At 42.2% G+C, this 22,244-nt stretch overlaps 1 protein-coding gene across 4 annotated transcripts in view; it reads left to right on the plus strand.

The window, feature by feature from the left end:
• The window catches only part of CHD2 (chromodomain helicase DNA binding protein 2), a 120,301-nt gene that overhangs the window by 49,742 nt on the left and 48,315 nt on the right, over positions 1-22,244 (plus strand). For all 4 annotated transcript variants that reach the window (XM_077473075.1, XM_077473076.1, XM_077473077.1 and 1 more), the window contains 12 exons: positions 2,758-2,936; positions 3,268-3,392; positions 4,818-5,034; positions 5,145-5,234; positions 7,104-7,294; positions 8,775-8,963; positions 10,832-10,991; positions 16,266-16,418; positions 18,266-18,337; positions 18,450-18,599; positions 21,825-21,973; positions 22,071-22,167. In XM_077473075.1, coding sequence (XP_077329201.1) covers positions 2,758-2,936; positions 3,268-3,392; positions 4,818-5,034; positions 5,145-5,234; positions 7,104-7,294; positions 8,775-8,963; positions 10,832-10,991; positions 16,266-16,418; positions 18,266-18,337; positions 18,450-18,599; positions 21,825-21,973; positions 22,071-22,167 — 1,772 coding nt within the window. The remainder of the gene's footprint in view (positions 1-2,757; positions 2,937-3,267; positions 3,393-4,817; positions 5,035-5,144; positions 5,235-7,103; positions 7,295-8,774; positions 8,964-10,831; positions 10,992-16,265; positions 16,419-18,265; positions 18,338-18,449; positions 18,600-21,824; positions 21,974-22,070; positions 22,168-22,244) is intronic.

The following is a 22,244-nucleotide window of genomic DNA, read 5'->3' on the forward strand; positions in this document are numbered from 1 at the left end:
AACTAGTGTTCCCATTAAGGCTCAATTTACATCTATGCATGTTGCTTTTAAATGTTTATGTGCCGCTTTTTGCTGTGCTTTCTGCGTTTTGTGTTTTTTTTCCCGGGATTTAGCCGCAATTAGTATTTTTGCATGTTTTTTTATTTTTTGGAAAAGCTGTTGTTGGGCAGATTTAAAAATGCAAATTGTGGCAAAATCGCTGTAAAAGCGCACTACATGCTTTTCTGCAGCTCTTCCTTTGAAGTCTATTGAACCTCAAAAAATCACCATTTTGTGTTTTAAAAAAAGTCCCTGACCCTTTACAAAAATGCAGAGGCACAACAAATGCATTGATGGGAACGTGTTCCATAGGAACCCATGTTAAAAAAAAATAAAAAATGTCCTGCGTTTCTGCAAAAAAGCATGAAAAAAAATGCATTGGTGTGAATGGAGCCTTAAAGAGGAAGTAAACCCTGATGAGTTTACTTCCTCTTTCATTCCCTGTAAAGGCAAAGCATAATGGCCTACTATGCATCGCATAGTAGCCCATTATGTGTCACTTACCTGACACAGGAGCCAGCGGAGTCACCGCTGTCCCCTGTAGTTCCGAGCGTCCATCTTCTTGGTGGGTCTCGCTGCTCCGGCGCTGTGATTCGCCGGAGCAGCGATGACGTCACTCCCGCGCATGTGCAAGGGAGCCGAGACTCGGCGTTTTGCCGTCATGCGCCGTAGATAGCGGTGCCTGTCTTCGGGCAAATATCTCCTAAACCGTGTAGGTTTGGGAGATATTTCTTGGACCTACAGGTAAGCCTTAATCTAGGCTTACCTGTAGGTCAAAGTGGTTTGTAAGGGTTTATAACCCCTTTAAAGTTTTCACTTGTATTACTTTTCTCTGGACAACTCAAAATTTGGTACTTTCATTTACTTTCGCTTTCAATGATGATAGCAAAACGTGACAAATGGAGAGGGTGAATCTCCCTATAGGGGGCACAGACAGCAATAAAAACCTGACAGGTGTTCTAATCCCTCTCCACTCTAAAACTGAGCAAAAAGTTTTGCCTTTAGTTGTACTTTAAGCTTTGGCAATAAAAACTGGAAGCCGATTGCTTTCTATGCAGAGCTGCACCAGATTTTGCACTCCAGTTCTTAGTAAATAAACCCCCCTCTGTGCAGCCTTTTAAGGAGCATGTCTTATAGACATTGATGAGTTTGCATGTGGGGATTTTTTTTTTTTCTTATCCACCATATTTATTTTCTTAATTGGCTCCAGCTAGTTTCAAGTCACTGTTGGATTACTTTCAAAATGTTACAGTTCGGTGAACATACATACACTATTTTGCCAAAAGTATTGGGACACCTGCCTTTACAGGCACATGAACTATAATGGCATCCCAGTCTTAGTCTGTAGGGTTCAATATTGAGTTGGCCCGCCCTTTGCAGCTATAACAGCTTCACCCACCTCTTCTGGGAAGGCCGTCCACAAGGTTTAGGAGTTTGTCTATAGGAATGTTTGACCATTCTTCCAGATGGGCATTTGTGAGGTCAGCTACTGATGTTGGACGAGAAGGCCTGGCTTTCAGTCTCCACTCCAATCTATCTCCGAGTTATTTAAGTTTAAGTTTAAGTTAAGTTGTTTAAGTCAAGTTCCTCCACCCCAAACTCGCTCATCTGTCTTTATGGACCTTGCTTTGTGTACTGGTGTGCAGTCATGTTGGAACAGGAAGGGGCCATCCCCAAACTGTTCCCACAAAGTTGGAAGCATGAAATTGTCCAAAATGTATTGGTATGCTGACATCTTAAGAGTTCCCTTCACTGTAACTAAGGGGACAAGCCCAACCCCTGAAAAACAACCTCACACCATAATCCCCCCTCCACCAAATGATTTGGACCAGTGCAAGATCCATAAAGACATGGATGAGCGAGTTTGGGGTGGAGGAACTTGACTGGCCTGAGCCCAACCTGATAGAACACCCTTGGGAAGAGTTTAATCCCCCACCAGTGGAAAGATCCAGAGAGTCCCTCTTTGAAAAGCTGGTTTTGTAAGATAAATAAAATTTACAATCTTGAGCATTTTAAAGTTTAGCGGAGAAATAGGAGAAGTGGGGTTCGAAAAGAGATGGAAAGATTGTGAAAAATACAAGCAATCACCGAGATATGCCGAAAGGATTGCAGAAGTAGTATAACACGAATTAAGGCCGAAAGGGCAGGACTTTAGTTATTTGGAGAGACCGAGAGTGGGATGTGGGTGGGGGGAATGGGGTTGGGCGGGATAATATTTTGTAAACACATGGATATTGTGAGATGACTTGTTTGTAGCCCAAGGGGGGGCAAAAAAAAAAAACACATATAAGTAATCGATAAATTCTACAATGATGCTGAAACGAGATGGGACTACGATGAACGGTAGAGTTGATTCAAGTCTCTCTTGCAAAAAAAAAAAAAACACCCTTGGGATGAATTAGAGAGGAGACTGCGAGCCAGGCCTTCTAGTCCAACATTCGTGCCTGACCTCACAAATGCTCTTCTGGAAGAATGGTCAAACCTTCCCATAGACACACTCCTAAACCTTGTGGACGGCCTTCCTTGAAGAGTCGAAGCTGTTATAGCTGCAAAGGGTGGGCCAACTCAATATTAAACCCTATGGACTAAGACTGGGATGCCATTAAAGTTCATGTGTGAGTAAAGGCAGGGGCCCCCATACTTTTGACAATATAGTGTATATGCCTCACCTGTTATGGGTTAAGTGACATAAGATTTACCTGTTAAAATGTTCTGCAGTCAACAGTCGGAGAAGCTCCACCTCCAATGAACCAGAGTACCTGTGCAAGTGGATGGGTCTCCCCTATGCCGATTCCAGCTGGGAAAATGAATCGCTCGTTGGGAAGAAATTCCAGCACTGCATTGACAGCTTCCACAGCCGCAATAACTCCAAAAACACTCCAGTGAAAGACTGCAAGGTATTATAGTATACTATTACATGTTTTTATAATATCAAAGATTGGGCTGTTCAAATGCCAGTCTGATAAACTTCCTCTAAGGTCAAGACCCAATGTCCCTTTTTTGTTTTTTGTTGCTGTACGTGACGTGACTTGAACATAAAACAGTTGTCAAGCAAAGCACAGGACTTTTGCAGTTACAGGGTGTTATGTTACATAGGAAAATATATTTTTACATATTTTATACATTTTCTATGTAACAGCGAATGGTTCATTTGGTTAGTTAATGTTATACAATAGTAAAATCTTGACATTTCTGTAGTAGTGATTACTGTTTGTGTGCATTTGATAGGTCCTGAGACAAAGACCCAGGTTTGTGACATTGAAAAAACAGCCTTCTTACATTGGAGGTGAAGGGCTCGAGCTCCGGGACTATCAGCTAGAGGGTCTAAACTGGCTGGCTCACTCGTGGTGCAAGTAGGTATTGGTTGTTTTTGTTGAGTAAGTTTGTATTGGTTGGTCTTAAATGTTCACAAGTATTGTACGCTGTAAATTTATAAACCTTGTTGAGCGTAAAGTGGTTGTTAATTGTATTTTGTTCCCTAAAATAATAAACATGGTAGCCTTGCCTGCTCTGTACAATGGTATTGCACAGGGCAGCACAGAATCTCCTCCTGTAGGGTCCCCTACCAGTGCTCTTGGCTCCTCTTCTTCTCTTTATGCCACCATAGGATGTGTCTTCCTATGGTGGTACACCTATGGGCTTGATCCCGACCCGGGCTTTGTATCTAAAATGTAAAAAAACTCTTCTTCTCTTTACGCCACCATAGGATGTGGCTTCCTATGGTGGTACACCTATGGGCTTGATCCTGACCCGGGCTTTGTATCTAAAATGTAAAAAACCTCTTCTTCTCTTTATGCCACCATAGGAAGTGGCTTCCTATGGTGGTACACCTATGGGCTTGATCCCGAGCTGGGATGTGTATCTTAAATGTAAAAACCTTTTCTTCTCTTTATGCCACCATAGGATGTGGCTTCCTAAGGTGGTACACCTATGGGCTGATCCCTGATCCCGAGCCGGGCTTTGTATCGAAAATGTAAAAAACTTGATGGTGCTCAGGGGGTGATGTAAAGAAGTGGAAGACCCATCACCTTCACCCGATCACACTGCCTCTTACCATAATGATTTGACCCTCCCAAAGGAATGGTCAAAAAAAGCAATTTGAATCCTTGGTTAACAAAAGCAGCCTCAGGTATGGATAGGTATGGATAGTCTGCCAGCTTCTTCCCTCAACAGCACTCAGTCACAAGTCAATCCAAGAACTCCCAGGATAATCAAATAAAGGGAAAGAAGCATCTAATAGTGTAGCAAAACCTGGACTGTCCGGGTGAATCCTAAACAGGTAGCAATCCTACTTTGGTGTGTGGGAGGAAAGCCACGAAGGAGAACATGCAAACTCCGTGCAGATAGTGCCGTGGTTGGGATTCAAACCGATAACCCCAATGCTGCCAGGGGGAAGTGCTAACCACCTAGCCACTGTGCAACCCTACTCCAGAGACCCGCTGGTAGGTTAATTGGCTCCTGTCTAAATTGGCCCTAGTATTTTTATGTATGAATGCGAGTTATTGACCATAGATTGTAAGCTCCCTGAGGGCAGGGACTGATGTATATGTACAAATATATATATGTGTGTGTGTGTGTGTGTGTGTATATATTTATATATATATATATATATATATATATATATATATATATATATATATATATATATATATATATATTATATGTAGAGCGCTGTGTAATATAAGTACCTGTAATAAATTGTGTTTTAAGGATCATTTATATATTTTTTCTGCTGACTGGCTCTGTGTTTTTTTTTTTTTTTTTTTTTGCTGTCACAGGAACAACAGTGTTATCCTTGCTGATGAGATGGGCTTAGGAAAGACTATTCAGACCATTTCCTTCCTCTCATACCTCTTTCACCAGCATTTTCTTTATGGCCCCTTTCTGTTGGTGGTGCCATTATCTACACTTACTTCATGGCAACGAGAATTTGAGATCTGGGCTCCTGACATCAATGTGGTGGTTTATATAGGAGATCTTGGGAGCAGAAACACGGTGAGCAATGTGTAGAATCAGAGCAACTACTCAGGAAAGGGCTCTTCATCACATCTGTACAGATTTACTCATCTACTGATGAACCTTCCTCCTCTTTTTTTTTTTTTTAGATACGAGAGTATGAATGGGTTCATCAGCAGAGCAAGAAAATGAAGTTTAATGCAGTACTGACAACCTATGAAATTTTACTGAAGGACAAGGTAGGTGACTCCGTTGTGTGTGTTATTGCCTTAGGTTGGACATAGCTAGCTTAGTAAAGTGATTTCTGGGCCATGTCCCATGTGTTAAAGGACGATAATGACCTCCTGTGGGTGCACAGAATATATACATGTTTACTTATAAAAGAATTCCAACACTTTAACATAGATTGCTTGGGCCAAGCTGGCCCAAACAAACTATATCCCTTACTAACCTGTGAGGCTGTTGGATGTGCGGTATAAACTGTATGTAGTGGAGGCAACATACAGCATTCCGGGTGCAAGCCGACACTTCCTTTCTCATACCCAGTATTCTATCAGAATATCGCTACCCATCATAAAATGCAACAAAAGTGACATTCCGTTGCAGCCATCTTGGTACACCCAACACTTGCCCACAGTAAGCCTACAGTCTGAAGGCGGCAAGCAGACATCTTTTTACACCCACCCAAGTCTTGCATTTCACACTTCTTTTTACCTGTAAACTGAGCTTATATAGTGAAATACAGTATTTAGAAATCCGTTAGACTGTTTTGATTTGATTGGGCGGCACAGTGGTGTAGTGGGTAGCACTCTCGCCTAACAGTAAGAAGGGTCGCTGGTTCGATTCCCAATCACCACACTACCTGTCTGGAGTTTGCATGTTCTCCCTGTGCCTGCGTGGGTTTCCTCCGGGTCCTCTGGTTTCCTCCCACACTCCAAAGACATGCTGGTAGGTTAATTAGATCCTGTCTAAATTGTCCCTAGTATGTATGAATGCGAGTTTTGGATAAGGTAGAGATGGATTAGAACTCTAGTCAGTTTTTAATGCCATTTGTTCCCCTGTTAGGGAGATTCACCCTCTCTATTTGTCCTGTTTACCATTATCATTGAAGTTAAAGAAAATCCCACATTTTGAGTTGCGCTCAGAAAAGCAATGGAGAGGAAATCTTCCAATGGGGACACTAGTTCTGATGTCCTGGGGGTCCCCAAGAGATTCCATTTTAACTTGCAGGGTTTCCTCTCACTTCCTGTTTTGGCTATGGGGCAAGAAGTGAAGGAAAAACTCCCCAATCGGGCTCAGACGATGGAAAATAAACCAACAGGAGTTGTAAGCCTCCTTTACTCTATCCAAAAAGGGGAAATAAAAGTTTTGCCCATACAATAAAACCTTAGTTTGAGAGTGTTTTGCAAGACGAGCTACATTTTTAAATAGATTTTGTCTTGATATTATAGTAGTGTCATGTCACAATTGAGTATAAAAGAGAAGAGAGGAGCCTCTAGTGTATCATTATGATTACATTTAATGAAGGTACAACATTTAGCAACATATTGCTACACTTGGTGGCACCTCTCCTCTTTTATACTCTGTAGCTCCTGCTGGATTTTGCTTCTGATCTCCTTGTGGGGGCTTCCATTTGTGGATGGACATTTTATGGTTACACAACCTGGTCACATTGCTATAATCTTTTTATATGGACTAGAAACTGAAGGACCTATGAATAAATGGTTGTGGAACAAATCATTTGAGTTTCCATTATTTCTTATGGGGAAATTCGCTTTGATATACAAATGCTTTGGATTACAACCATATTTCTGGAACAAATTATGCTCGCAAGCCAAGGTTTTACTGTATTAGGCCAGTCAAGTAAAATATGGGTTAGGATTTGTTGCAAGAACTGGTAGCAAATATGAAAATGAATTTTTAACACTTTTGAGGAAAGTTCCTTTTGCCAGCTTCACTGATTAAAAAAAGTATTACAATAGGTTTAGAGTGGAGCAAATAGGCCCCTAATTTACATATAATCAAGAACCTTGTGTGGAAGTCTCGTTTTCACAAGCTACATCAAGAAGAAATCTCATAGAGCCATACTGTGTCCATCTTTTTCGCAGGCTGTGTTGAGCAGTATTAATTGGGCTTTTCTCGGCGTCGACGAAGCTCATCGGTTGAAGAATGATGATTCTTTGCTGTATAAAACCCTTATAGACTTCAAGTCCAACAACCGACTGCTGATCACTGGGACCCCTCTCCAGAATTCACTGAAGGAACTATGGTCACTGCTACACTTCATTATGCCAGAAAAGTAAGAAATTACTCGCTGATTCTGAAAAATCAAATTGACACCAATCTTTGGCTTCGGAGGCCTGTGGGGTTCTCGGCTCTTTGTTTCCAGTTGCTTCTTTGCATGGAGCCAAGTACATATCTACCTTGCTGCACTATATCTTTTTGAATTTGGAAAGCTAAGCAGCAGTGACCTGATTTTTCTGGAATTTTATTGCTCGTATAAAAGATTGGTCTGCCAAAAAGGTCATATTCTTAATACACTGTAAGTGGAGTTTGGTTGCTTGAGTCTCCCAACGGCTTTTTGACTTTCTCTTGGGGGCTGTAGCAATAATATCTCCTTGCCCTAGGCCTTGCTGTGATTCAATCTATCTTGGAGTATTGAGTGTCTGCCTACTTTCACATCTTCCCTTCCTCCTGTTTGTAGTTTCTGTAATATTTAATAAATGCCAAATCCATTTGGGGGAGTAGGATGTCCTCAAAACTGCCACAGTGGATGTGCAGACCTGACAAGATCTCAGTACTGGAGTCTTCCAAGATTTACCTACCCCGGCATGTGTCTGACACAGAAATACCAGGTCTTGTATTACATAACACATAGTGCCGCTTTACAGAAAATTGTTGCCCATTTGCACACAGAAACTCAGCACATCACAAGTATAAAGTAAATGAGAAATGGCTTCAGCTTGGCTCTCCATCCGTGAAAGAACCTCCCCACCTCCAACGCGTTTCTTCCATGTGGGGCTTAATCGTAGAAGCAACCACAGCTGCTTTAGAAGCCATAAAGGAGACAGCTGTCCAGACAGGTCTGCTCACTGAGAAGGGTTGTCCACATAACAGCGCCACCTGTAGGACAGCTGATCTATGCACAGGTGGTGTTGCTTCCTTCCAGATCAGGTGTTCCTGATCTGATAAAAATCCTGTAGAGGTGGCATGGGTCAAACACATGGAAGGGGGTGGTGGGGGGAGGGGGATCCATAGGTGGAAAGCCAAGCTGAAGCCATTTCTCATTTACTTTATACTTATAGTGTGTTGAATTTCTGTGTGTGGACGGGCGCCATTTTTCTGTAGCCTAGATGGAGCTTGGCGAGTTGGTATTCAGAGTGGATATTCATCCCAACCAGCAAAGTAGGACCAGCTAGCTGGGCTTATTATCTGGGGCATCCGAGTGGTACTGGGTTTTATTTCATAGTCCTACATACCACTGTGGTTGATTTACTAAAACACGCATGTTCAAAAATCTGGTGCAGCTCTGCATAGTAACCGATCGGCTTCCAGGTTTTTTTTTTCTCAAAGCTTAATTGAACAAGCTGAAGTTAGAAACCGATTGGCTACCATGCAGAGCTGCACTAGATTTGGCACTCTCCAGTTATAGTAAATCAACCCCCGATGTCTCATATTTGGCCCATAAGCTAAGATTGGGAATATTTAAAGTGAATACTAAATGGTGTATGCCTGTAAAGCTTTTTAAAAATCTGTTACTTGCCTGTACTTGGTTTTAGGTTTGAGTATTGGGAGGACTTTGAGGATGACCATGGCAAAGGGAGCGATAATGGTTACCACAGCCTTCACAAAGTCCTTGAACCGTTTCTACTGCGCAGAGTCAAGAAGGATGTTGAGAAATCTCTTCCAGCTAAAGTGGAGCAAATCCTGCGGGTGGAGATGTGTGCCCTACAGAAACAGTATTACAAGTGAGTCTGTCAATACTATTGGGAGCTCTTGGTTGTGTTCATACCTTTCTGTTAACTGCTTCCGTTCTTCCACCCCATGCACAAATTTCACAAACAGCAGACAGTCCATTCAACTTTAAAAACGTTTATTTCTTGCTTGGTGAATGTTAAATTGCTGTTAGAGGATATGAGTTGCCTCTAACTGGTTCCCCTTTCTGTTCCCCCTTTCTGTTCCCATGTCCTTTCCTATAGTGAACTGACCAATGCCCCTCTGAAAGACGTTGTGGTATATGGATGCTGGAAGCCCCAGGCCTCCCCTGCCTATCTTGACTCCTGCAATCCTCCCGGCGTCAGTTCAGGAAAAGGTTCTGACGGTTAAGCACTGGTGGGTTGCACCCCCTTTGCTCTCTCCCATCGACAGTCCATGATTGCCACCGAAAGTCGATCCCAGTTTACTCAGTCCTCTTTGTAGCTACCTCCTGCTCCGCATGGTCGGATACATCCTAAGCTGGGAAGTCCGGTCCACTCCTGCAGATTACATTGTGGCGGTTGTAATGACTATCCGACGCTGAAGTCTCTGAACCCTCAGGCCTTCAAGCCCCTTCCTGCTATCCAGCGCTGGGGTCTCTGAACCCTCAGGCCTTCAAGCCTGCTCCTTGTGGGTTACATTTCTGCTCCAGACTCTTCCCATCCTCCCTCGGACCATGTGACCCCCAGCTTATATGCGCGTCATGCCCCTGCCAATACAATTTAAAGCGGTGTTCCACCCTAAAGTGGAACTTCCGCTCATCGGAACCCTGCCCCCCCCCTCCGGTGTCACAGTTGGTACCTTTCAGGGGGGAGGGGGGTGCAGATACCTGTCTAAGAAAGGTATTTGCACCCACTTCCGGGCATAGACTCCCATGAGAGTCTATGCCTCTTCCTGTCCCGCCATGCTGTCTGCTGGGACACATACGGTTCCCAGAGACAGCGCGGACCATTCCCATTGTGCATGCGCAGTAGGGAACTGGGAAGTGAAGCCGCAACGCTTCACTTCCTGATTCCCTCACCGAAAATGGCGGCGTTAGCAGCCAAGAGCCGAGCGATCGATCAGTCTCTGCTGCCGACATCGCTGGACCCTGGGACAGGTGAGTGTCCTTTTATTAAAAGTCAGCTGTAGTATTTATAGCTGCTGGCTTTTAATAATTTTTTTTTCCAGTGGACTCCCACTTTAATGATTGGTCCAGGGCTCTCCATACAAACTGCCTGCACCCCAGTCCCCAGCCCGCTTTCCTTCCAGAACATTTCCAATGGAAGGTAAGGGAGATCTTTCAGGGTCAGAAGGCAGGTGGCCACATCCTCCCCTCTCTACTCTCCCTCCCCTCTCCCAAAACAGACAACCAAGCCTTAAAGTGCAAGGCCCTGGTTAAGTTTACCTAACGCTTACCCTACTTAATCCTATTTAGCACCTACCTAAAGGTGGTGGGTGCTACACCAGTTCAGAGAACCATGTTGAACTGGTATCCATAATTATTAAAACAGAAGTGAACCCATCAATTTAACGGTTTTATATAATCGTTACGTTCCCGGCATGCCGGGAATGTAACTGTCACATTGGTTGTGTTTTCAACCAAACTTTCAAACCATCCAATGGCCGGTGTAATAACTGATCACATGTGCAACACCATGGCAGATGAAGATCAAACAGAGGCCAAGATGGCAACTTCCTTGGCTGAAAACGATAGGAGGGTTTACTTCCACTTTATTTGGAAGTCTTATTTCAGCCTAGTGCAGGAGACTATCTACAGATAAATGATTCCTGTGTGGTCATATTAAATGTATTGGCATTGCTTGCATGCAGCGTTGAGCGTTTTCCTCACAATGGCTTTCTTTTGATGTCCTGGATGTAGGTGGATATTAACCAGAAACTTTAAGGCGTTGTCTAAAGGCACAAGGGGCAGCACATCAGGTTTCCTTAACATTGTAATGGAACTGAAGAAGTGCTGCAATCACTGCTTCCTCATTAAGGCGGACGATACAGAAAGAGAAACCAGACAAGATTTACTACAGGTAAGTCAATGAAAAATGGAAACTCCTCTGTTTTCTGCATGCGGTAATTGACTCACCATCTGATTGTCATGTTTACCATTATCACTGAATGTGAGAGTAAGAGAGAACACTAAATCTTGGGTTGTCCCCAGAAAAGTAATAGAGGGGAAATCTTCCAATGGGAACACTAGTTCTGGTGACCTCGGGGTCCCTAAGGGATTCCCCTAATTTGCAGGGATTTTCTCTCGCTTCCTGTTTTGGCTATGGGACAGCAAATGAAGAGAAATCTCCTCAATGGGGCATAGATGTCAAAAAATTTACTGAAAAGGGGTTATGATCCTCCCTTCCTCCCCACTCAATCCAAAATTTATAATAGAAAAAAAAAGTTTGCCTATAGTTCTACTTTAACCTGTTATGGACCACCCTATGCAGATATACTGCGTCGGGACGGCCCTCCTGGGTGAAAACACGTACCTGTACTGGGCCTGGGGCACACACGCTGGGTCCGGCAAACGCGATCTCCACTGGGACATGCTGATCATTCTCAGGCGAGGCAGAAAGGCGGTCTGCCTATGTAAGGCAGATCACCGTTCTGTGAGAGGGGAAATTGGAGATCTTGTGATCCTGCTAAACGAGATCACGGATCTCTGTCTCCCCCCCCCCCCCCCAGTCAAAGCACCCCCCACACAGTTAGAAAGCACTCCCTAGTAGCACATTTAACCCTTTTATTGCACCCGATGTCAACCCCTTCCCTGCTAGTGTCTTTAGTACAGCGACAGTGCATTTTTTTTTTTTGTTTTTTTAGCACTGATCACTGTATCGGTGTCACTGGTCCCCCAAAAAGTGTCAGATGTGTCTGCCGCAATGTCGCAGTCCTGCTAAAAATCGCTTATCGCTGCCATTACTAGTAAAAAAAAAAAAAAAAATCATTAAATATATCCCATAGTTTGTAGACGCTATAACTTTTGAGCAAACCAATCAATATATGCTTATTGAGATTTTTTTTACCAAAAATATGTAGCAGAATACTTATTTGCCGAAATTGATGAAGAAATTTGATTTTTAAACGCTTTTTTTTAAAATTAGGTATGCTTTTATAGCAGGGATATGCAATTAGCTGTTGCAAAACAAGTCCCATGAGGCATAACAAGACTCTGACAGTCACAAGCATGACACCCAGAGGCAGAGATATGATGGGAGTTGTAGTTTTGCAACAGCTGGAGGTGGAGCTAATTGCATATTCCTGTTTTATAGCATAAAGAAATACTGTTTTTCTTTTTCTTTTTTCTTTTTTTTTCAAAATCGTCGTCATTTTTTTTGTTTAGAACTCAAAAAATAGAAACTGTAAAGGTGATCAAATGCCTCCAAAAGAAAGTTCTATTTGTGGCAAAGAAAGGACATCAATTTTATTGGGTTACAATGTCACATGACATGGGTAATTGTCAGTTAAAATAACGCAGTGCAGTATCGCAAAAAAATGGCCTGGTCATGAAGGGGGTAAACCTTCCGGGGCTGAAGTAGTTAAGAAACTCCCTATGCACAGATTTTGCATCCTGCTACAGGATGGTTGTGCTTTACTGTTCTCCTTTTTTAACAATGCAAGTCAATTGAGTTCGCACACCCAATGAAAATAATGCTTTCCTTGTGCCGATCTCTCTCTCTTTTTTTTTTTTTTTTTTTTTTTTTCAGTTTTTTATTGCAAACTAAACTTGAAATATTGCTTTTATATTATATGAATATTTCAAATTTACATTTCCAGCAGATGGACACCTAGGATTCTCTTTACAAGCTTTGTTGTGTCCAGTAGCTGAAAGAGTAACTCGACTTTTGTTGAGGGGAAAAAAAAATCTCCCTTCTGGGTGATCTATGTACATTGTGGGGATTGTAATAAACTTTGATTCAGATTCCTACCCTTTGTTGTTCTGAAGCAATAGCTGTTTTTCTGTTCCTGTGCATGGGAGCAATTTCATAATTATCAATCGGCTGCTTCACTTGCAGGGCTTTTATGAGGAATTGCAGGGTCTTTAGAAAATTGCATCCCTTTAGATGTGATTTCACTTTGGGAGTATCTCACCAAAAATGAATTTTTTGTTGCAGGGGATGCCCAAAATCTGATTTGTATCTTTGTACTGACTGCCAATCTAGTGGTGCACCGAAATGACAATTCAGGTGCCGAAACCGAAAATTCAGGATGCACTTGGCCCAAATTGACAGTTTTTGAATATATATTTTTTTTATTAAAAAAAATAAATTATATATATATATATATATATATATATATATATATATATATATATATATATATATATATATATATATATATATATATAATTTATATTAGACTTTTTAATTAATATCATAAATTTAAATTAATATGAATTTGTCTGCCTTTATCGGCACCCTTTGAAGCAGTGATAATCCTGATTGCTACATTTTTGGTACATATTAGGTCAGGTCCTCCCCATTAAAATGCATTGAAAATACAGCTAGAACGCATAAAAAATGCACCCGTGTTTTTGTTTTTGATGCATTTTTTGTTACATGACCTATAAAAAAGAACACCAAAAGCTTGATAAAATCGCAGCCATTATCTGCACCTTTTTTGCTTTTCGGCACAATGCTGAAAGGTCTTTTTTAATAACATTCAATTACAATTTGACTTGTGTAGCAATTGTTTGTGCTATAATATATATATTTTATATTTGCCATTTTTTTTCCCTCTAAGTGGAGTTCCCCTTAAAGCTTGACTGTACCCCTTTTTCGCTGGCTTTCTGATCAGGTCCGCTTGTCGGTTTCTCAGGTGGACCTGATGGGGAGCTCCATGCAGGTCTATGGGCAGGCAAATGTAAATAGACTTCCTTTACATCCTCCTACCTCTGAGTCCGCCCAGGTCCAAAAAAAACAACGTAAAAGCACTGCATCCTTTTTCATTTTTCCAGACCTGAAAATGACAAATCGGAGGTTGGAAGATGTAAAGTCCCATAGAGCTATGATGGGTCCTCCGCAGTCCGCTGTCAAAATGTGGACAAATAACTGAATGACATGGTGGCCACAAACCCTGAATAGCCATCCCATTCGGCTCTGATTCAGTAAGGTATCTGCTCATGGATCCCCTTCTGAAAGGATCAGAATGGCCCAATGTGGAAGGACCCTTACTCATGAAAAACAATAAATCAGATTAGGGACTTGCACTTTGCTCCATATGGCACAATACAGACTTTAAAGTGTTATTAAACCCACAACAGTCTGTGTATGCAGTAAGGCATGCTTGTTATACACACCGTGGAACTTAAGGGGTTAATACTTGTGTAATAAGGCTGTTTGATCCTGTCTTCTCTGATCCTCCACTGCTTTTACTGTCCCCAATCCATCTGCTGACAGAACAGAGCCTTGGGGGGCACTCTGCACATGCTCAGTTTGGTGTGTATTGCTTGAGAGTATTTTTTTTGGGGGGAGGGTGCATGTGATCAGCACAGAGCTAATCAGTACTGTCCAGACAATTTTGGGTCATGCAGCCTCATAGGACAGTCAAAGGAGAATGAAAACTCCTCCTACAAGCTTTAACCAGTGCTCGGCTGGACACTAATAGAAGTCACAAGACTGCTAAATACTGCTATAGAGAAAAGCTATTTAGTAGTTTATATTTACAAAAATAATTTCATTTCCATGTTCTGTATGCTGTGGGAGACCAGATATAGTGAATACAGGCTCCTGGGTTTAGTAACACTTTAAATCAGAGACGCACAGTCCTAATGAAAACCACTACTGCTGTATAATACTGCTATAGAATAGCTTAAAGAGGAACTAAAGTCTCCAAAAACAAAATTGCAAGCATGCAGTCTATTTATTGTAGAATAGATGGGCAGTGTGTCTTTTGCAATAATATAAACTTGCCTGCCTGCTTGCAGTTTTCTTTAGAATCTAACACTGAGCTGTGCGTTTAGGCACAGATCCTGTGTGCTGGTTTGACTGAACCCTGTTGCGTACACAGGAGTGACGTCATCCTGTGCTGCTGGGCGCTCACAGCTCAATCAGCTGTTAGAAAAGCGAATGAATATTCTCTTTATGAACACTAAAGCGCCTCTTCGCCAGTCAGATGACCGTGTCTGTTACCCGTCACCTGATTGGCTGAAACGACAGGCGCCGCTATTGGACGCCTATCAGGAGGAGAGGATGGGAGATGAGATTGGCGGGAGACTTACGAAGGACCCCGCTCGTCGCTGTCACCCATTGCCCCACCAAGACCAAGGGTAAGTAGCGGACAGACGGCGAGCGGGCAGGGGGTACACTGGCAGCGTTTGATGGGCACAGTGGCTGCGTTTGATGGGCACAGTGGCTGCGTTTGATGGGCACAGTGGCTGCGTTTGATGGGCACAGTGGCTGCGTTTGATGGGCACAGTGGCTGCGTTTGAAGGGCACAGTGGCTGGAATTGATGATTTTTTTTTTTTGCGCCAGCCGCCACTGGTGTGCAACTTTTTGGCCTTCCTAGGCTGCATAGGAAGAAGAGGCATGGTCTTGGGCCACACATAAAATACACTAACAATAAGGACAGCTGATGAGCAGAAAAAGTTGGGCAGATCACAAATTTATGGTCACTGATATAGATAATGTACCTGTCCGAGTAATAAAACGTAATTAAAAAAAATTATATATATAAATTATTATTATTAATTATTATAAAAGTAAGAGGGCAACATTAAACTAGTGCAATCTCTGATGTTATTTTTGATAAACAAACCCATCAGTATCTGGTTGGATGGATGTAGTGTCAATTCTCAATGAATTCTCAAAGCGCTCATCAGACTTTTTTTGGCTCCAATTTTCCCTTCATGTGCTTCATCCTTCACAATAGTTGCTCACAAAAATAGGTGCTGCCAAAAACTGTTGGCATGAATAAGGCGTTATTGTGAAGAGTGGGAGATTTTTCTTTGGGAAGATGAAACTTTAAAAAGTCCAGTAAGGAGACCCTGTCATATTTTTCTTCAGCCGCGTGTGTTCGCTAAGCGTAAACACATTTTTACAAAAAAGAAAAAACCTCCATTTAATACCAACATTTTTAAGTAAGTTTACAATTTTGTGTTAGGCCGCATTTATAGCCACCTTGGGCCGCAGGTTGTACACCCCTTGTATAGATTCTGCCTCTACAAGGTAGGACCCAAAACTAAATCAGTAGGGTGTTACTTCACCCCTTATGCACTATATACCCCCCTGGACAAGGTAAGAGCTCAGTTTTTTAGTTTTGCGCCTTTAGTGTATATATTTTTAATAACTAGCATTTATTTTTTTCCTTCCAGTCTTTGATTAGAAGCAGTGGAAAGCTCGTTCTGCTGGACAAACTGTTGACACGACTGCGTGAGAGAGGAAACCGCGTGCTCATCTTTTCTCAGATGGTGCGCATGTTGGACATCTTGGCAGAATACCTCGCCATTAAGCACTACCCGTTTCAGGTATGTTTGCAAATATTATGTCTTTGGTATACTAAGAACCTAAAAGTTCAAATTGTGACTGGTTAGTAAACAATATACTTGATTATATTTTCTACATTTTATTTTTATTTATTTGAATTTATACTTCTTTAGTGCTTCCCCCCCCCCCCTGCATGCAGAAGATCAGGCATGCGTTTAACCACTTCCCACCCGGCCAATGCATATATACGGCCGGGTGGGAGCCGTCTACTCCTGATGGGACGTTCAGCAACGTCCTTCAGAAGGAGCGGGATCGCGCGCGCACGTGCCCGCGCAGCGACGCGATCCCGATGTGCTCGTGTCACCCGGACACGGCACATCTCAGATCGGCAGGAGGGCTCTGTGATTGGCCCTCCTGATCACATGACGGCCGTGTCCAATCACGGCCGTCATGTGATGTAAACAAACAGCCGGTTGCTAGGCAATCGGCTCTCCTCTCCTCACACGGAAGTCATCGCTGAGGAGAGGAGAGCAGAACGCTGCAGCCGGCTGATGATCAGTGAGTATGAGCTGCTTTTTACAGCTTTTTACTCACTGATCACCAGTCTAGTGTAAACACACAACACACCACACAGTACAAACACAGTACAAACACAGTGTCCCAACATATGTCCCCAAAACATACATGTCCCCAAATAATAAAAACACATGTCCCTAATAATAAAAACATGTCCCCCACATATGTCCCACTAAAATCACATGTCCCAATGATTATCTGCACACATATGTACGTGATCACCTGCACACATATGTACATGATCATTTGCGTACATATGTCCGTGATCACACAAACCAATTATTATACACTTAACGGAATTTTTTTTACCAAAAACATGTAGCAGAAAACATTTTGCCTTAAATTTATGACAAAATTTGATTTTATTGGATTTCTTTTCAAATGGAAAAAAGAAAATATTGTTTTTTTTCCAAATTTCCGCTTTTTTTGCGCTTATATCGCAAAAAATAAAAAACTGAGTCGTGAATAAATAACACCAAAATAAAGCTCTATTTGTGCGAACAAAATGATAACAATTTCATTTGGGTACAGTGTAGCATGACCGCGCAATTGTCAATGAAAGCGCTAGAGCGATGAAATCTGAAAATTGGGCTGGGAAGGAAGGGGGTGAAAGTGCCCTGTATTGAAGTGGTTAAAGATGGCCATCCACTTTTAGAATTCCAGCCGATTCATAGGAACAAGTGGGTGACCCTCAACAAAAGTTGATTGAGAAAAGAGCCAACTGGAAAAGTGTCAGCTGAACAGCAGTGCTTGCGGCCAATCAACTGCAGGCACTGCTGAGATATTCTGACAACTGGCGCAAGTCAGGATACCATAGCCTGGCAGAGAGGGCATTTGTCCTTCAATGCTGTTTGTGTAGATGTGGAATCTGTTGGCTTTCTTTCATTCTGCCTCTAGGCTGAACAAATAATCTATTAGTGTATGGCCAGGGGAAATCTACACAAGCACAGGGAAAACGTGCAAACTCCATGCAGGTCGTGTCCTGGTGGAAATTCAAGCCAAGGGCTGTAAGTGCTAAACACCAAAGCACTGTGCTGCCCCATGTTGCTGTGCATATGTCTGCGTTTTATAGTGAGCTTCGGAGCTGTGGGGTTGACTGTTGATGTTTTGGTACCAAGATAGTTAAAAGACGATCCTCTAGCTGCCCAGTGCTTTGTAAAGTGATCTCTCCAGTCACAGGGTGTCTATCTCCAGGGTATGTCCACAAACCGCACTCCGCAGTCAGGTTATTTTTAATCCTTGGGCGTTAAGGGTATGATCTGTTCATACTGGATTTCTCCTGCAGCATCCTCTGATTTTTGTTCCATTACAGAGACTCGATGGTTCAATCAAGGGAGAGATTCGTAAGCAAGCGCTGGATCACTTTAATGCTGAAGGCTCGGAGGTGAGACCTTCCATTTGCTTTGTTTTATATGTGTTTTTTTTTATATTTCATGCAGTTATTAATTATTTACAAATCAAATATTCAATATATCATCTGTTGTTTTTTTTATTAGGATTTTTGTTTCTTGCTCTCTACACGTGCTGGTGGGCTTGGGATAAACTTGGCGTCTGCTGACACAGTAGTCATCTTCGATTCGGACTGGAATCCCCAGAATGACTTGCAAGCCCAGGCTAGAGCTCACAGGATTGGCCAAAAGAAACAGGTTCGTTTTCAGCCACAAGCTGGCCTGTGCCCAATATAACAGGAATTCTGTTCTTGAGGTGGCACCATGGTAATATGTGGTCAAGTCTACTGTAAAAGCATAGGAATACCCGTATATACTGTAAAGATCAGAACATAAAATAAACTTCCAGTTTGTCTGGTTGGTGGGAAAGTAATGCGAACCTCTCCCTAGTTCCATTCCTTGCATTGCTCTATTGCCAATAGATGGAGCTGCCAATATAAATTGTCAAGTCCGTATCGGTAACATGAGTAAACCGTGGTGTGCAGTTGGGGGATTGGGGAGAAAAAAATATCAGAAGTTACTGTCATTTTACTGTTACTGTCATTTTTGTGACGGCTGCTCACTCAGTTATCGCTAGAATGTGGTGGCGCCAAACGGTGATCCCTTCTCTAGCTGATTGGGCTTGTGAAATGGACAAGATTGATCACCTAGAACGTATGGGCGCCATTATGTGGACTGTATGGTTGCACTTCCAGTTTGCCTCCAATTTTGATGATTTTGTAGCAGAAACCGTTAATGATGCTTCTTCTGGGCCGTCTCATGTGTAAAATGGCTATCCCCCCCAAATCGTCCCTTTTTTTGTTTCTTCCCCCTTATTCTTGCTCCACTATCCCCCTTCGCTCCTTAACACCCCCCCCCCCCCTCTTTTTTTTCGATTTCCTTATTTTCCTTTCCTTACCCTTCTTTCACTTATGTGCTCAGAACATAAGGTCATGGTCATCTTCATGGTAGCGCCACCATATTTTTATGCCATGTATGTTGAGGTTGGTTTTCTACAACCTTGTTATTGGTGGACTACGGGTTAATTATTAATACAGTCATGATGCTCATTTTACAATGCCTTAAATACCTATACTTTATCGTACTTATGTGACGCTTGTTTTATTGTTGTTGTTGTGATATCAATGTATACTTGTAGATCCGTTGGAGTCGGGTTGACACTCCCATGCTTTCATTCTGGATTGTTTAATCTTATTTTGAACTTAATAAAACAGATTCAACATTAAAAAAGAAAAAAATAAGTTACCATAATTGTAGCCATAATCATAGTTATGTGAACATGTTAAATGGTTAGGCACTCAAAGCTTCTGGCATCCACTACTGGTGGTTGGGAGGCGGTCAAACACTGATTAAGCTGTGCTTTTAACGCTACCCCCTTTAGCGGCATAGGCAGCCAGGGACGCTACAACTAACTAAATGAGGCCCATTCAAGTGAATAAGAGTGCCCCATCATTCTTATGAGTGGGAGGAATATAGTGCCCCATCATTCTTATCAGTGGGAGGAATATAGTGCCCCATCATTCTTATCAGTGGGAGGAATATAGTGCCACATCATTCTTATTAGTGGGAGGAATATAGTGCCACATCATTCTCATCAGTGGGAGGAATATAGTGCCACATCATTCTTATCAGTGGGAGGAATATGGTGCCACATCATTCTCATCAGTGGGAGGAATATAGTGCCCCATCATTCTTATTAATGGGGGGGAATATAGTGCCACATCATTCTTATCAGTGGGAGGAATAGGGTGCCACATCATTCTTATCAGTGGGAGGAATATAGTGCCACATCATTCTTATCAGTGGGAGGAATATAGTGCCACATCATTCTTATTAGTGGGAGGAATATAGTGCCACATCATTCTCATCAGTGGGAGGAATATAGTGCCACATCATTCTTATCAGTGGGAGGAATATGGTGCCACATCATTCTCATCAGTGGGAGGAATATAGTGCCCCATCATTCTTATTAATGGGGGGGAATATAGTGCCACATCATTCTTATCAGTGGGAGGAATAGGGTGCCACATCATTCTTATCAGTGGGAGGAATATAGTGCCACATCATTCTTATCAGTGGGAGGAATATAGTGCCACATCATTCTTATCAGTGGGAGGAATATGGTGCCACATCATTCTTATCAGTGGGAGGAATATAGTGCCACATCATTCTTATCAGTGGGAGGAATATGGTGCCACATCATTCTTATCAGTGGGAGGAATATGGTGCCACATCATTCTTATCAGTGGGGGGAATATAGTGCCACATCATTCTTATCAGTGGGAGGAATATAGTGCCACATCATTCTTATCAGTGGGAGGAATATAGTGCCACATCATTCTTATCTGTGGGAGGAATATGGTGCCACATCATTCTTATCTGTGGGAGGAATATGGTGCCACATCATTCTTATCAGTGGGGGGAATATAGTGCCACATCATTCTTATTAATGGGGGGGAATATAGTGCCACATCATTCTTATCTGTGGGAGGAATATGGTGCCACATCGTTCTTATCAGTGGGAGGAATATAGTGCCACATCATTCTTATCAGTGGGGGGAATATAGTGCCACATCATTCTTATCAGTGGGGGGAATATAGTGCCACATCATTCTTATTAATGGGGGGGGAATATAGTGCCACATCATTCTTATCTGTGGGAGGAATATGGTGCCACATCGTTCTTATCAGTGGGAGGAATATAGTGCCACATCATTCTTATCTGTGGGAGGAATATGGTGCCACATCATTCTTATCAGTGGGGGGAATATAGTGCCACATCATTCTTATCAGTGGGGGGAATATAGTGCCACATCATTCTTATCAGTGGGAGGAATATAGTGCCACATCATTCTTATTAATGGGGGGAATATAGTGCCACGTCATTCTTATTAGTGGGAGGTATAAAGCGCCCCATTATTGATATCAGTGGGAGGAATATAGTGCCCTGTTCTTGGAGTCAATGGATGGAATGGTTTACTAAGGGCAAAGGGCCACAGTTTGGAGACCACTGTGTTAGACAATAGAACATCTCCCCTTCTCCTCAGCTCCATAGCATGGAGGTGTGTTGTAGTTCAGTGCAAAGAAAATTGGATATGGTTCACAACACTGCTTGAGATTTAAGAGCAGCAAAGGCCGTAGTGTTACCTCAATACAGGAAGCTAGAAGCCATAACAAGAGGAAATGTGCATGGATTGAAGACATTTTTTACATACTTTTTTGGGATCCATTTATAAATGCTGTCATGCAAAATGTACACATTTATTTTACTATATTTATTGGAAAATATGTGTGAATCTTTGAAAGTTGTGTAACCCTTGGGTGAAAACCTTTATAAATAGACCTTTACATTTTCCTTTCCGTTATTGTCAATTTGTGTTTGCTTAAATAATATTTTAACCTTTTGAAGTTTATTCTATACAGGTGAACATTTATCGCCTGGTCACCAAGGGCACTGTAGAGGAAGAGATCATAGAACGGGCAAAGAAAAAGATGGTTCTTGACCATCTCGTAATCCAGCGCATGGACACCACTGGGCGGACGGTGCTGGAAAACAACTCTGGAAGTTCAAAGTAAGGAATGGCAGTAAATCTAGTGAAGTTAAAGAGTGCTGCCTTTTTTCTGTGATAACATTTATTATATTATATGTTGATCTTTGGTCTCTTGTAGTTCCAATCCATTTAACAAAGAGGAGTTGGCGGCTATTTTAAAGTTTGGAGCAGCAGATCTCTTTAAGGAACCCGAAGGAGAGGAATCAGAACCCCAGGTTAGATGTCTGTTTAAGATGTAAGTGATAGCCTTGTAACACTGGGCAATGCACTGTAGGTTTAGATCCTTCTAATC

This window comes from Lithobates pipiens, unplaced genomic scaffold, assembly GCF_037356315.1.
Source record: "Lithobates pipiens isolate NorthernLeopardFrog02 unplaced genomic scaffold, aLitPip1_a1.2 Scaffold_8, whole genome shotgun sequence".
NCBI lineage: Eukaryota > Metazoa > Chordata > Amphibia > Anura > Ranidae > Lithobates > Lithobates pipiens.